Source organism: Schistocerca piceifrons, chromosome 6 (genome assembly GCF_021461385.2).
Source record: "Schistocerca piceifrons isolate TAMUIC-IGC-003096 chromosome 6, iqSchPice1.1, whole genome shotgun sequence".
NCBI classification, from domain to species: Eukaryota; Metazoa; Arthropoda; class Insecta; order Orthoptera; family Acrididae; genus Schistocerca; species Schistocerca piceifrons.
In genome coordinates this window covers 142,524,202-142,536,743 of record NC_060143.1, presented here as the reverse complement: position 1 = coordinate 142,536,743, position 12,542 = coordinate 142,524,202, and the positions used below count along the sequence as shown (strand labels likewise).

Sequence of the window (12,542 nt, the reverse complement as noted above, 5' to 3'; positions counted from 1 at the left end):
TTGACAGCTACCATCCCTGTCGCACCAGAAAGTCCCTCCTGCACAGCCCTGGCACCAAGGGATGGTGTATATGCAGTGACAAGAACTTCCTTTCCCAGTATTCTGTAGGTCTCACCAAGGCTCTCACAGACAGGCACTACCCCCCTTTCCAAGCCACAAACATATTTCCCATGCCATTTCCCCCACACACCAACAATCTTCTCACCACCTGCAAGAGCTAGCTACAAAAGAGTGCCCCTTTAATTATCCAATACCGCTCAAGACTATAATAACTGAACAACCTCCTTCAATCAGGCCTTTGATTATCTATCATTATGTCCTGAAATAGGGACATCCTACCAACATCCTTTTCTCTCCTCCTAAAGTGGTATTCTATTGTCCACCCAAACTACACAACATCCTGGTCCATCCCTGTGCCGCTCCCATTCCTAACACCACAGGGATCATATCCCTGTGGAAGACACAGGTGCAAGACTTGCGCAATGTGCCCACCCACTACTTCCTATTCCAATCCTATTACAGTATTATCTTACCCCATCAAAGGCTGGGCCACCTGTGAGACCATTTGTGTTGTATCCCAGCTCTCCTGCAACTATCGCACAGCTATATATATTGGTATGACTACCAACCAGCTATCCACCAGGATGAATAGTCATCTCCCAATTGTGGCCAAGATCAAACTGGACAACCCTGTTGCGCAAGACACTGCTGAACATCACGTGCTTGATTTCAATAACTGCTTCACAACCACAACCATCTGTATTCTCCTCTCCACCTCCAGCTTTATTGAATTGCACAGATGAGAGTTATCCTTACTACACAATCTCTGCTCCCAAAGTTATCCAGGCCTCAACCTACAGTACAGTAACCTACTGTCCCCACACCCTTCAGTTTCCACCTCCTCGTCCTGTCACCTTTTCCCCTTTCATATTCCCTCAATCTCTTTGTGTACCACCCTCTGCCATTCTAGTTGGAGCTACTGGGGGTAGCGGTCATGTATGTGTGAGGTGTGCTTGCTTATGTGAATGTGTTGTAATAAAGTCCAGTGAAGCAGAGGTGAGAATGATGGTTAGTGCTGCAAAGAGTCTTCACCTGAACAAATAAATTTGCCTCAAATGCCCAGGCTGTATAGGAGAGGACGTTTGACATGGAAAGGTTAACAACTGTCAAAATTAAGTACTGTTGTTCATTAGTAGGTTTAATGTAAACAGAAGTAGATAGCTGAACCCTCCACCTTGAACCTTGATGAGCATGAGATAAACAGCAAGAAAAGTGGGGTGGAATTTAGAATAGGACCATGTGAGATAAATTTAGTGATTCGAAAACTTCAGAGGGGCTTTCCTGGGATCCATAAACCTTCAGCTCTTGATTTGGTTTATATTCATCAATGACATCTTTGCTATATGGAACCATAGTTAGGCTGAACTGTTAAAATTTTATGAATTCTCCCAATTAAATTTCAATTGGCCCTTTTCCAAATCTCGTGTCACGTTCCTTGATGTTGAACTCACCTCACCAAAGGTCAGCTACACACTTCTGTTGCTATTAAAACTACTAACAAACAACAGTACTTACATTTTGACTGTAGTTGTCCTTTCCATGTCAAATGTTCCCTCCTATACAGCATAGGCGTTCGAGGCAAACATATTTTTTCAGATGGAGACACTTTACAGCAGTACACCACCTTTCTCACCACAGCCTTCCCCAGATGTAATTACCTAGCTAGCCTAGTTTAAAAGCAGTCTTCCCAGGCTGTCACATCAAATCCTGGTACTGGTGGCCACTCCAAAAAACAGCTTAGGAGTACACCTTTGTCACTCAGTACTATCCTGATATTGAATGTGCTAGTCAGCTACTTTGATGAGGCTGTGACTTCCTAAAATCATTGCTGAAATTTGGTCTATTCTGTATGACATTTTGTCCACTACACCTATTGCAGCATTTCGTCATCATCCCCTTGCCTCCCCCAAATCTCCACAATATCCTCATCAGACCCTATGCTTCTGCACCCAAATTTTACCCTATGGCTCATACTCTTGTGACTGTCCCCACTGTAAACTTAGCCTATGCATCCTGCTACCACCATGTGTACCATTCATGTAATTGGTGAAATGTACTCCATCAAAGGGAGAGCCAACTGTGGAACAACACATGTGGTGTACCAGTATGTAATTTAAACATGGTCCTGCATTCTACATTGGTATGCTTACCACCAAGTTATCAGTTGGTATGAATGGAAACAGACAGTGTGTGTGTACAGGCAACACACAATCTCCTGTTGCAGAGCATGCTGTACAACATGACATACATAATGTTGATGCCCGTTTCACCACACGTGCCACCTGCCACCCCCCTCCCCCCTCCACCCTGTTCCCCTGACACCAGTTTTACAGAACTCCACAGGTGAGAACTGGCATTACAACATGTTCTACCCTCCTCTTCCCTTCTCCACACCCACCTGGCTTATATTTATATTAATAATGGACTTAGCTTTCCACTGTTATTAACTCTTGTGCGATATTTGGTCAGTAATCTCTGTCTTTCTTTTTACTGTATCTTCCACCTATAAGCTGTCAGGTTCTCATATCCCATTTTGTGCAATCCTCAACAGTCGGCCTTTCCTTCCCTTCCCATCTGGTAAGACTCTCCTGACCTGTGGTTTCGGGTGACTTGACAATAACTCTCCCCATTTCCTAAACCTCACCAGTCCATTTGCTTCATCCCCCTTCCTTCCTCCTTCCCTCTTCATCCCTTCTCCCAGGAGAAGGAGCCACTGGCTCCGAAAGCTCTCCTGCCACCACTTGGTGAGCAGATCTTTTTTTCTATCCAATTATATTATGTTTTAAAAAATTGATTATTTTTGTTGATGCATTCTGATTGTCTGCTTGTGTCTGTATATGTGTGGATGGATATGTGTGTGTGTGTGTGCGCGAGTGTATACCCGTCCTTTTTTCCCCCCTAAGGTAACTCTTTCCGCTCCCGGGATTGGAATGACTCCTTACCCTCTCCCTTTAAACCCACATCCTTTCGTCTTTCCCTCTCCTTCCCTCTTTCCTGATGAGGCAACAGTTTGTTGCGAAAGCTTGAATTTTGTGTGTATTTGTGTTTGTTTGTGTGTCTGTCGACCTGCCAGCACTTTCATTTGGTAAGTCACATCATCTTTGTTTTTAGATACATTCTGATATTATGATTGACATGTTGAATTGCAGTATTATTTTGTTTAACGTGTCTTTATTTAATAATGTTGAAAGTCTGTTGCAAGCAAAAATTCACCAATTTTACGTTGTTTAAATGATCATAATAAAACAAAAGAGAAAAGTATAATACCTCTTCTGTGTTCATTCATTTTTGCCAAAAATTGTTCTAGATGCTGTGTTTTGTCATCATTCTGCCATTTAATCAAATTTTAATAGTCATCATCAGTAAAATAAGTATTTTTTTGATAGGTTTCTTCATAGGCATTTCTGGTTGAAGATGAGAAATTGCAGCGCCTGTTGTACGTTGGACTTCTTCACTTGTAATATACTGTATAGTATATTGCACTCTTAATCTAATGAAATGGCCTCAGTCTCTGCTAACCTTTGTCTTGTACCCTCCTCCATCCATGTCCCCAGGATGTCTACGCCATCTCCCCACCCACACACTCTTTACTTTAGTGAGCTCCATGTATTCATTAATGTATACCTACATGTTTCCTCTGTAGGCTCCATCTTATACTGCCTTATCTTGCTCAACCCCCTAACCTATGCATCTGCACCATTGTGTAATCCATGCAGATGTCCTTTGCCTGCCCAGGACAAGCTTAATAGTGCCACATCCCTGTTCCATTCCCAAGCTATCTTGCCCTCTACAGCTGCTGCCTCACCTTCCCTCCCCTCTTTACAACAATTTTAGAGTTTGATATTTTGGTTTTTAAATTTATTTACAGTTAGCTTATAGTTTGATTAAAACTAATTTTCAGTTAAGATTTCACGACGTGTACATTATTTCCTTTAGTCGCATCTGTCATTATCACGCTAAATCATTTTCAGCATCACACACACACACACACACACACACACACGTGTAACCTTGATTCACTTACAGTCTTCCGTCAGTGTGGCATGTCATTTGCTATTGAGTACTGCTGGCAGTCCATTTAACTTTCACTGGCTGCAGTGGTCCAGAATGGACTCCATGCATGTTGACAGCTGGCTTCCCATTGTCAGAGACTTAGTTGATTACTGATATGTGAATGCTATAGTGCCATGTAACAGATGTCAAATAACGACTATTTTTAATAAGAGTGTTGATGTAAAACACCAGATAACAAGTAGTTTTAATCAGGGTGTAGTTGCAAAACACCTGAAGTTGTGGAGGGAGACCAAGACTTGTCTTCAGTAAGCGGGTTCAATTAGATGTAGATGTGGTAGTTATGTCAACATTGTTAAAACTGAGAAAGACTATCTCTTCATAGCTTTATTACATCTTATTTTAAATGATATGAACACTTTCTAATACAGACATGTCCATGCTGCAATTTATGTAATGTTCTGTCATGAATCATTTCAGCAAAATCTGACACTCAATAATTAAAACATATAAAAAGTGAATGATAATGAAACACATTTGTAGTACTTCTTGTGTGTCCTTTAGAACATCTTTGTGCGTAGTTATACTTCATTAATTTTATACTTTGATTGCAGAATGTTTGGCATGGTGTTAGAACGCCTTTTTATTCCTGATCTTCAAAAAATCTCTGGAAATATTGAAAGGAAAATTGCAGCAGTGGGTGTTACAAAACTCTTGTGTGAAAGTCCAGAACTTGTTAATGGACCTTATTCACAGTTTTGGTAAGTATTCCATGAAATTGATATCAGCTCTATTGACTGATTTACAACTATAGACTGTTGTGGAAATATGGAATGGCAGAAAGGGATGAAAGAGAAAGCTGCCTGGTAGAATTTTGCAGAGAGCATAATTTAGTCATCACTAACACTTGGTTTACGATCATGAAAGGAGATTGTATATGTGGAAGAGACCCGGGGACACCTTAAGGTTTCAGGAAGACTATATGATAGTAAGGCAGAGGTTTTGAAAGCAGGTTTTAAATTGTAAGACATTTCTAGGGACTGATGTCGACACTGACCACAATTTATTGGCTATGAACTGTAGATTTAAACTAAAGAAATTGCAAAAAAATGGGAAATTAAGGATATGGGACCTGGATAAGTTGAAAGGATCAGAGTTTGTTATCATCAAACAGTGGAAAATCCAGGATGGAATGTAACAATATTACGAAAAGGAAAGTTGCTACTCACCATATAGTGGAGATGCTGTGTTGCAGATAGACGCAACAAAAAGAGCGTCACAAATAAAGCTTTCGGCCATTAAGGCCTTTGTTGACGACACACACACACACACACACACACACACACACACACACACACACACACACACACACACACACTCTGCAGGCAACTGAAACCACACTGCGAGCCGCAGCATCAGTGCATGATGGGAGCGGCGGCGACTGGGTGGGGGTAAGGAGGAGGCTGGAATGGGGACGGGGAGGGATAGTATAGTGGTGGTGGTGGCAGACAGTGTAGTGCTGTAGGTTAGATGGATGGCAGGGGAGAGGTGGGGAGGGGGCACAAAGTAGCAGAAAATGAGAGAAATAAAAAGACTGGGTGTAATGGTGGAATGACGGCTGCGATGTGCTGGAATGGGAACAGGGAAGGGGCTGGATGGGTGAGAACATTGACTAACGGAGGTTGAGGGCTTTGATTCCCTCTCATATGGCCTGAGATGAGGGGCATCATCCCCAAATTCCTATCCACATCTCCCAAAATTGTGTTCTGCTGCACACCCTATCTGCAGAATATCACTGTCAATCCAGATTTCAGTCCTGCTCCCAATCCTGCATCCCCTAGGTCATTCTTTCGCGGTCAGCTCAGGTCCAAGACCTGTCCCATACACCCACCCATCATGTCCTACCACAGTCCACTCACAGGTATTTCTTACGCTGTAAAAGGCAAGGCTGTATGTGAAAGCAGCCATGTTTTGTATCAACTGTACTTCAGTTACTGTACGGCATTCTGTTTGGGCATAACAAATAACCAAGTCCTCCCTCTCTCTACTTCTTATACACTCTACCCATTGAACTCCATTCATATTGTTTTGCAGCCAGTGAATCGTCTGTCGAAAGACCTGCCTCACATTATCCCACTATCCCCTTCTCACAACCATCTGCCCAGGCAGCAGCCATGGTAATCAGCAGTTTCGCCGTGGCCACAGGCATGTGCATTTGAATATCTGTGTGGTTGAGTGAGTGTATGTGTATACTTCAACTAGAGAAGGAGCAAGACCTCGAAAGCTAATAAAATACTGTTTCTGTTGTGTTTTTCTATGCACCACACGTTGGTCAGCTATAGATCACTCTGTAAGATATAAACAGATTATACAACAGTGTCCACCTGTGTCTGTGTACCATTCAGTTTAACAGAGGAAGCAGACAGTGTTTTCTTCCTCCAGATTAGAAACTTTACAACTGATTTAGTTGATTAAATTCAACTGGCAATTTGATGAATAGCATTAAGCAGTGTGATGATTGTTAATTGTCAATATTGTATACAGATTACCTTTCATTGACTTGCATGTATCCAGTTAATGAACTACCTTGACTCGTTCCACATCCTTGAAGGATCTCCTTATTGATGGAATCTAAAGAATGTGTTGAATGAAGAAATGCTACAGCCAGTTTTAGTTTCAAATTTAGTTACTAGATGGTCTAGACACTGATATTTCTCTCTCTCAGGATCAACATCACTTTGGCCCATGTCTGAATCTTTCAGGACCCATTAACACTTTTGCATTTTGCACTCTCATATCTTGAATTTATAGTATGCATACCATGAAATTCGGAACGTTACAGTATCCAGATATAGTTCTGCTGATATTCTACTTTAATGCTTCTCTATGCAACATGCTTAATGAGATTCAATACTTTACACTACATAAAAGTCCATACTTAAAAAACCAACAAATGGAAGAAAAAAGTAATTTTCATGTACTGCAGAACGAGAGAAAGTCTAACAAAGGGTTCATGGTGTGCTTGCTTGTAAATGTTAGTAAGAAATGCTTCATAGTCTGAGGCAAGTTCATCTAAGGAGCCAAAAAATGCACACAAACAGGTTTTGGGATGAGAACCTAGGTGGGAGTAATCATTTCTGCATTCAGAAACCCCTAAAGGCAGCCATATGGATTCTGGCAGGCTGTTTAGTGACACCTACAGTCAGCTGGGAGACCGGTGGCCTGGTGAATAGAATATACCATACACACCCATTTGAGACTGGACTGGCAGACAACTCAAGATCCCTTGTAATTGTGTTCCCCAGTGATGAAGTAATGCTTGTAGTTGTTCCTTAACCTTTTTGAATTCCATCTGTCCTCAAGTTATTAATTTTCTGTAGTTAGTACTGTTCATGAACACATCTCGATTTTTTTCCATCAGTCAAGTGTCAGCACTTTTCTTCCTAATTCGATTGTGATACTTGGATGACTTCATTTTCCATAGGCATTCACTTTGGTATCTGCTGATAAACTCCTCCAGGCATTGATTTTCTTGTAGAACAAATGGAATGGCCACATCAGCAACACTGACTCCGTAGTGTATACAGTATTCATAATTACAATTAATAAAATATTCTGGGCTATTATGCTGTAGTTGAATGTATTTCACATTTAAATCGATTGTTTTGTACCCATCTGCATAGGACATATTAAAGGGGGACGTAGATTTTTTGAGTGATTCATGCCTTGGCTCTCTACTGTCTGTAGCAAAATTCTGTATACATGCACTTTTGTGCAGTGGTGTGATGTCACATCTTGAATACCCGAGTGCGTATAGCTGTTGTTGACTGCTGTCTTCTACTTCTATGACCCAATAGTGGAAGATGTTACACATCATCTTCAGCACTAGAATCCAGATGTCATATAGTTTCACACCCTCCTCCTTCCTATTGAAATTCCTGGGGTATTTTACAATCTCTGTGGCCCTCCTGTATAGCCTTTCATTTTATCTGCATTTGGCTGCCGGTAGTTGAGTCCTATCTGAAAGAATGTGGTGGTCTCCTGGCTGCTAGGCATGTTCCACAAGAGTTGCTCTGTCAGTATCCCCTTTCGGCAATTGCCCTTGTGCTCTTCTAATCGTTTTTTGACCATTCTTTTTGTAGTACCTTCATACACCTCCCCACAGCTACGTGGAATCTGATAAATTTCTGTTTTCTGTAGCGGTTGGCGAGCATCCGTAGCCCATTTTAGGTGATTTTTGTCTCTTCTGGGTGAGTTTTTAGATCAATGTGATGTTCCATTTTTGCTCCAAGCGGTCGTTAATGCCCTTAATGGAAGGCAGAAAAGCCTTTAATTTGACAGGCACTTGTGCATTGCTCTGATTTCTGCACTGTGATCTTAACTCTCTTTTTACTTCAGTGGACAAATAACCATTTTTGAGCAGTGACTCCATGAGATGTTTCAGTTCTGCATCAAGCAGCTCTGGTCCACAGATGTTCCTTGCTCTATCCGCCAACATTTTCATGTCGGCTCTCTTTTTTGCTTGAATCCCAGTTAGGTAACAGTCTGTGTGTGAGTTTTTGATGAAGGTGTGACCTAGGCTACCATCTTCTTTATTGAAAACCAGCACATCAAGAAAATTTCCTCTGTGGAAGGGGGTGAAATGTTGGGTTTAAATGTGAAATCTATTCAACCATGGCATAATAGCCTGGAACAGCTTGTGACATTTCTGGCTGTAAAAGTTTACATTTTGCAGTATTCATAATGTCAGCAGTACAAAAGATATTTGTGATAGCTATTACATGTAACTGAATGCCACCAAAAAGTTTTTGTGATGGATTTGTTTTATAAAATGTTCTCTGTGAACTTGTAGTCTTTAAGGTTTATAAAATTTGGTGCTTTTCACAATGCCCATTTTGTAAAATGTAGTAACTATAATCATGAGGAACATACCAGTAATATCCAGCTTCATCATTAACTTTTTCCCTACATAACTCCTAGTATATTCCAGGCCAGTTCTGAGTGAGAAAACCATACATGATTCATTCAACACTCTTGTTTTTAGCAACAAAATAAATGCAGAAAAATGTAATTATAATAATATAAACATACTATTCTCAGGTGCTGCAGAAGCAAGGGCAGAATTAGTAACATAAAACAGAGGCCTGTATTGGGAATCTGAATAAAAAAACAGAATTAATAGAAATCAGAATAAATTATGCAATTTGTATTTGTACACACATGAAGTAATTTATGCATACTTGAAGTAGTAATGAGTATCTGACAATAACACCAGCATTTTACTCGGGTACCACATCAGTGTTTATTAAAGCAGCTGTGGTAATATGGGGTATCAAATGAAGGTTGACTGTTACTCTAGGTTATCCATCTTGAGCTGATTGTGATCTAACACCAGACGCATTTTGCTTTTATTTATAAAGCATCTTCTGTGGTTATTGGTGTTTCTGTACATAATCTGCTCCTCCTCTCCTTGCTAGCAGCGGTAATGTTGAGGATTTCGTGATAGGGAGGATAGGGCATATTAGCTTGGATGAAGAGTGATTAAAAGATGCCGAAGTAACTTCAGAAGTGCACCAGGGAAGTATGTTGGAATCTTTGCTGTTCATATTGTTTATTAATGTTAATACTAACCCCTCTTTTATCACATGATGCAGTTATCTGAAATGTAGTACTATCTGAAAAAAGTTGCACAAATATTGAGTAAGATCTTGATAAGATTTCTACATTGCCCAAAGATTGGCAGCTTGCTGTAAATTTTCAGAAATGTAAAATTGTTCAGATTGCAGAACACAGAAAAATTGTCCCCAATGACTGCAATGTCAGTGAGTCACTATTGAAATCACCTAGCCTAAATTGTAATGATATGCACATAAGGCTGGTGGTGGGGAAGTGCACAGTGGCAAGGAGCAGTATACCATGTAACAATCCAGCCAGTAACGTCATTCTGCCACATCTGCCTGTAGCTCCAGGATGAGTGTAGAATATTTAATGTGGTTTTTATGTTAGTTGAGGTATGTTGAGGTTGCTTAGCTACTACAGTGTTCATTATGGGTGGTGTAAAGCAAACAGGATAAATATTAAATTAAGAAGTGACAGTGACAATTTATCAACTGTATAATAAGCTCTATTGGCTCTGTGTGTGTGTGTGTGTGTGTGGAGCGGGGCAGGGGGAAGGAGGACAACACATGCACCCTTGTCAAATTGATATTTGCAGCTGCTGATATATAAGCAGGTCTTTGGCAAAAGGCAGTGAGCTAGTGACAAGAGCTGCTTTGTAACTCTGCGACATTAGCATGTAGAGTAACTAGAATCTGTTTGCCCTCTTTGAGATACAGAATGTTAATGTATTGCCTCCAATTTCAGAATTCGCTATGGGCTTTACATCAGTGGCGGCCATTATATGCTACTTGCTAGACATTCTTCAATAACAGACTGCCCTATTGGAATCAAATACAGTGTGCTATTATTCATGTACACAAAATGTCTAAAGTTCAAGCCCCAGTTCAGCACACAGTTTTAATCTGACAGGAAGTTTCGTATCAGTGCACTCTCCACTCCAGATTGAAAATTCATTCAGTCTATGTGTTGTTTAACAGCAAAGCAGCATTGCTGTATGAAAGGGTGCCCATATTTTTTGAACACAGTGTTTGTCCTTTGGTTAGTGGTAGTTTATTTTTAAAAGTTTCACTATTCGTAATTTGAGAAGGCAGTATTTATACATTTCCCCCGAATAATCCTGTGCAATACTTGACCATTTTGGAAGATAATAGTTTTACTTTAAACTTCTTGTTTTTGGCATCATGATGTCAGTTGTTATTTCCATTTTCTCATTGACTTCAGCACTTTTGTCATGGCTGAAGGAATTTTATTTGCTATGTGTTCATGATTCTGGCCTTTGGACAACACATAGTGAAATACTTTCTCCCTCCTATCCCTGATTCAATTGATTGTTTTATGGATCTCTTCTTTCATGAAATTTGTGCAGTATTTTTGCTGGCTGGAGATTTTGCTGCTCTTATCCTATTCCACTGATGAACAGCATATGAATTCACTGTAGTGGAAAGATATAAACTAGCTTATGACTCCAGTTTTTGTGCAGTAATGACCCGTAACTCATATAGACACCACATCATGCAGAGATCAAAAGTCATTTTATAGTGCAATTTTTTTTTTGTTTTAATGTTTCACAGGGTTCCTCTCCTGCAAGCTCTCATTGGCTTGTTTGAGCTGCCTGAAGATGAATCCCTTCTTCCTGACGACCATTTCATTGAAGTAGAAGATACTCCTGGATATCAGCCAGTATTTTCACAGCTGTTGTTTGCAAACAAGAGAGATAGTGATCCTCTCCAAGGTAAAATATTGATGTTGATGTGAACAGAACAAACCTTATGTACATAGGAACACATCTTCTCCATAGTTATGCTTTTCTTTTCTCTGTTGTTTTTCCACAGGTGTTGCGGATGTCAGGTTACATCTTGCACAGAGTTTATCAAAGTTGTCTGTTGCATATCCTGGCCGCCTTCAGCCTATGTTGGGAGGCATCAGTGAACCACATAGAGTGCACTTGAAGACGTACCTTGATGCAGCAAAAGTTGAAATTTCCTAGTATCTTAACACAACTGTTCTGTTAATGTTTCACATTGAAATGCTGTATACATTATATGTTTTTTGTATAATAATACATGTAAAACTAGAATTTTAAATGAGCTTTTTAATAATACAGTAATCAGCTGTATATTACAACTGTCTACCACATACAGAAACATGCTGCTGGATCACTGAAGAGGGACATATAGGAAGATAGCCAAAATTAGAGTTGTGTGATGAGTGTTGAAACTGAAACAGAACATTATTGGTGTCTCAGCATAGTGCAAATAGATGTGGAATATGGAACATTATACAGAGAAGCAACATAGCAACTTATATGAAAATATGTGATATTTTGACTGTGCAACAACTTAACAAATACTGTAGAATACAGGATGAATGTACAGATAGGCTGATATTTTTCAAACTGTAAGATGAATGCAGTGCAACATCTACACTTACGTGTTCTGTGTTTGTGTGTCACAAATTGTTAATCATCTTGTAACTGTTCAAGATTGCATATGTGATTCAAGATAAATGTGTTTTCTTACCAAACATACAGTCATTAAAATTACAAAATGCTGTTATTGAAAGCATATTTTTGTGTCTGATGCAGTTCGGTGAAGCTGAATAAACACATTTGCAAACTGAAATGCTCCTGTTGGTATCATGGTCATTCTGAAAGTTTTGAGAACGAAATGAAAATTGGTTGCTCACAAAAGACTTACCTTGATGAATTCATAGTGCTTAAATGTTATAGTTGCTCATGCTTCCTTGAAAAATCATGTATTGTAAGCTAAAAAGTGTGCATCATTTGGGATGTTGGTGAGGTATGCTTCATAGGTGTTGTATACAGCTGCTTACTAAGATTTGAGACAGTGCTT

General features: G+C 39.9%; 1 protein-coding gene across 1 annotated transcript in view; it reads left to right on the top strand.

Annotated features, from left to right (window-relative positions):
• The window catches only part of LOC124802525 (exportin-2), a 170,694-nt gene extending 158,383 nt beyond the window's left edge, over positions 1-12,311 (top strand). Inside the window, exons 18-20 of the mRNA XM_047263370.1 lie at positions 4,686-4,832; positions 11,262-11,422; positions 11,523-12,311. Of these exons, the coding sequence (XP_047119326.1) occupies positions 4,686-4,832; positions 11,262-11,422; positions 11,523-11,677 (463 nt within the window). The 3' untranslated portion in view covers positions 11,678-12,311. The remainder of the gene's footprint in view (positions 1-4,685; positions 4,833-11,261; positions 11,423-11,522) is intronic.
• Positions 12,312-12,542: the final 231 nt, after the last annotated feature.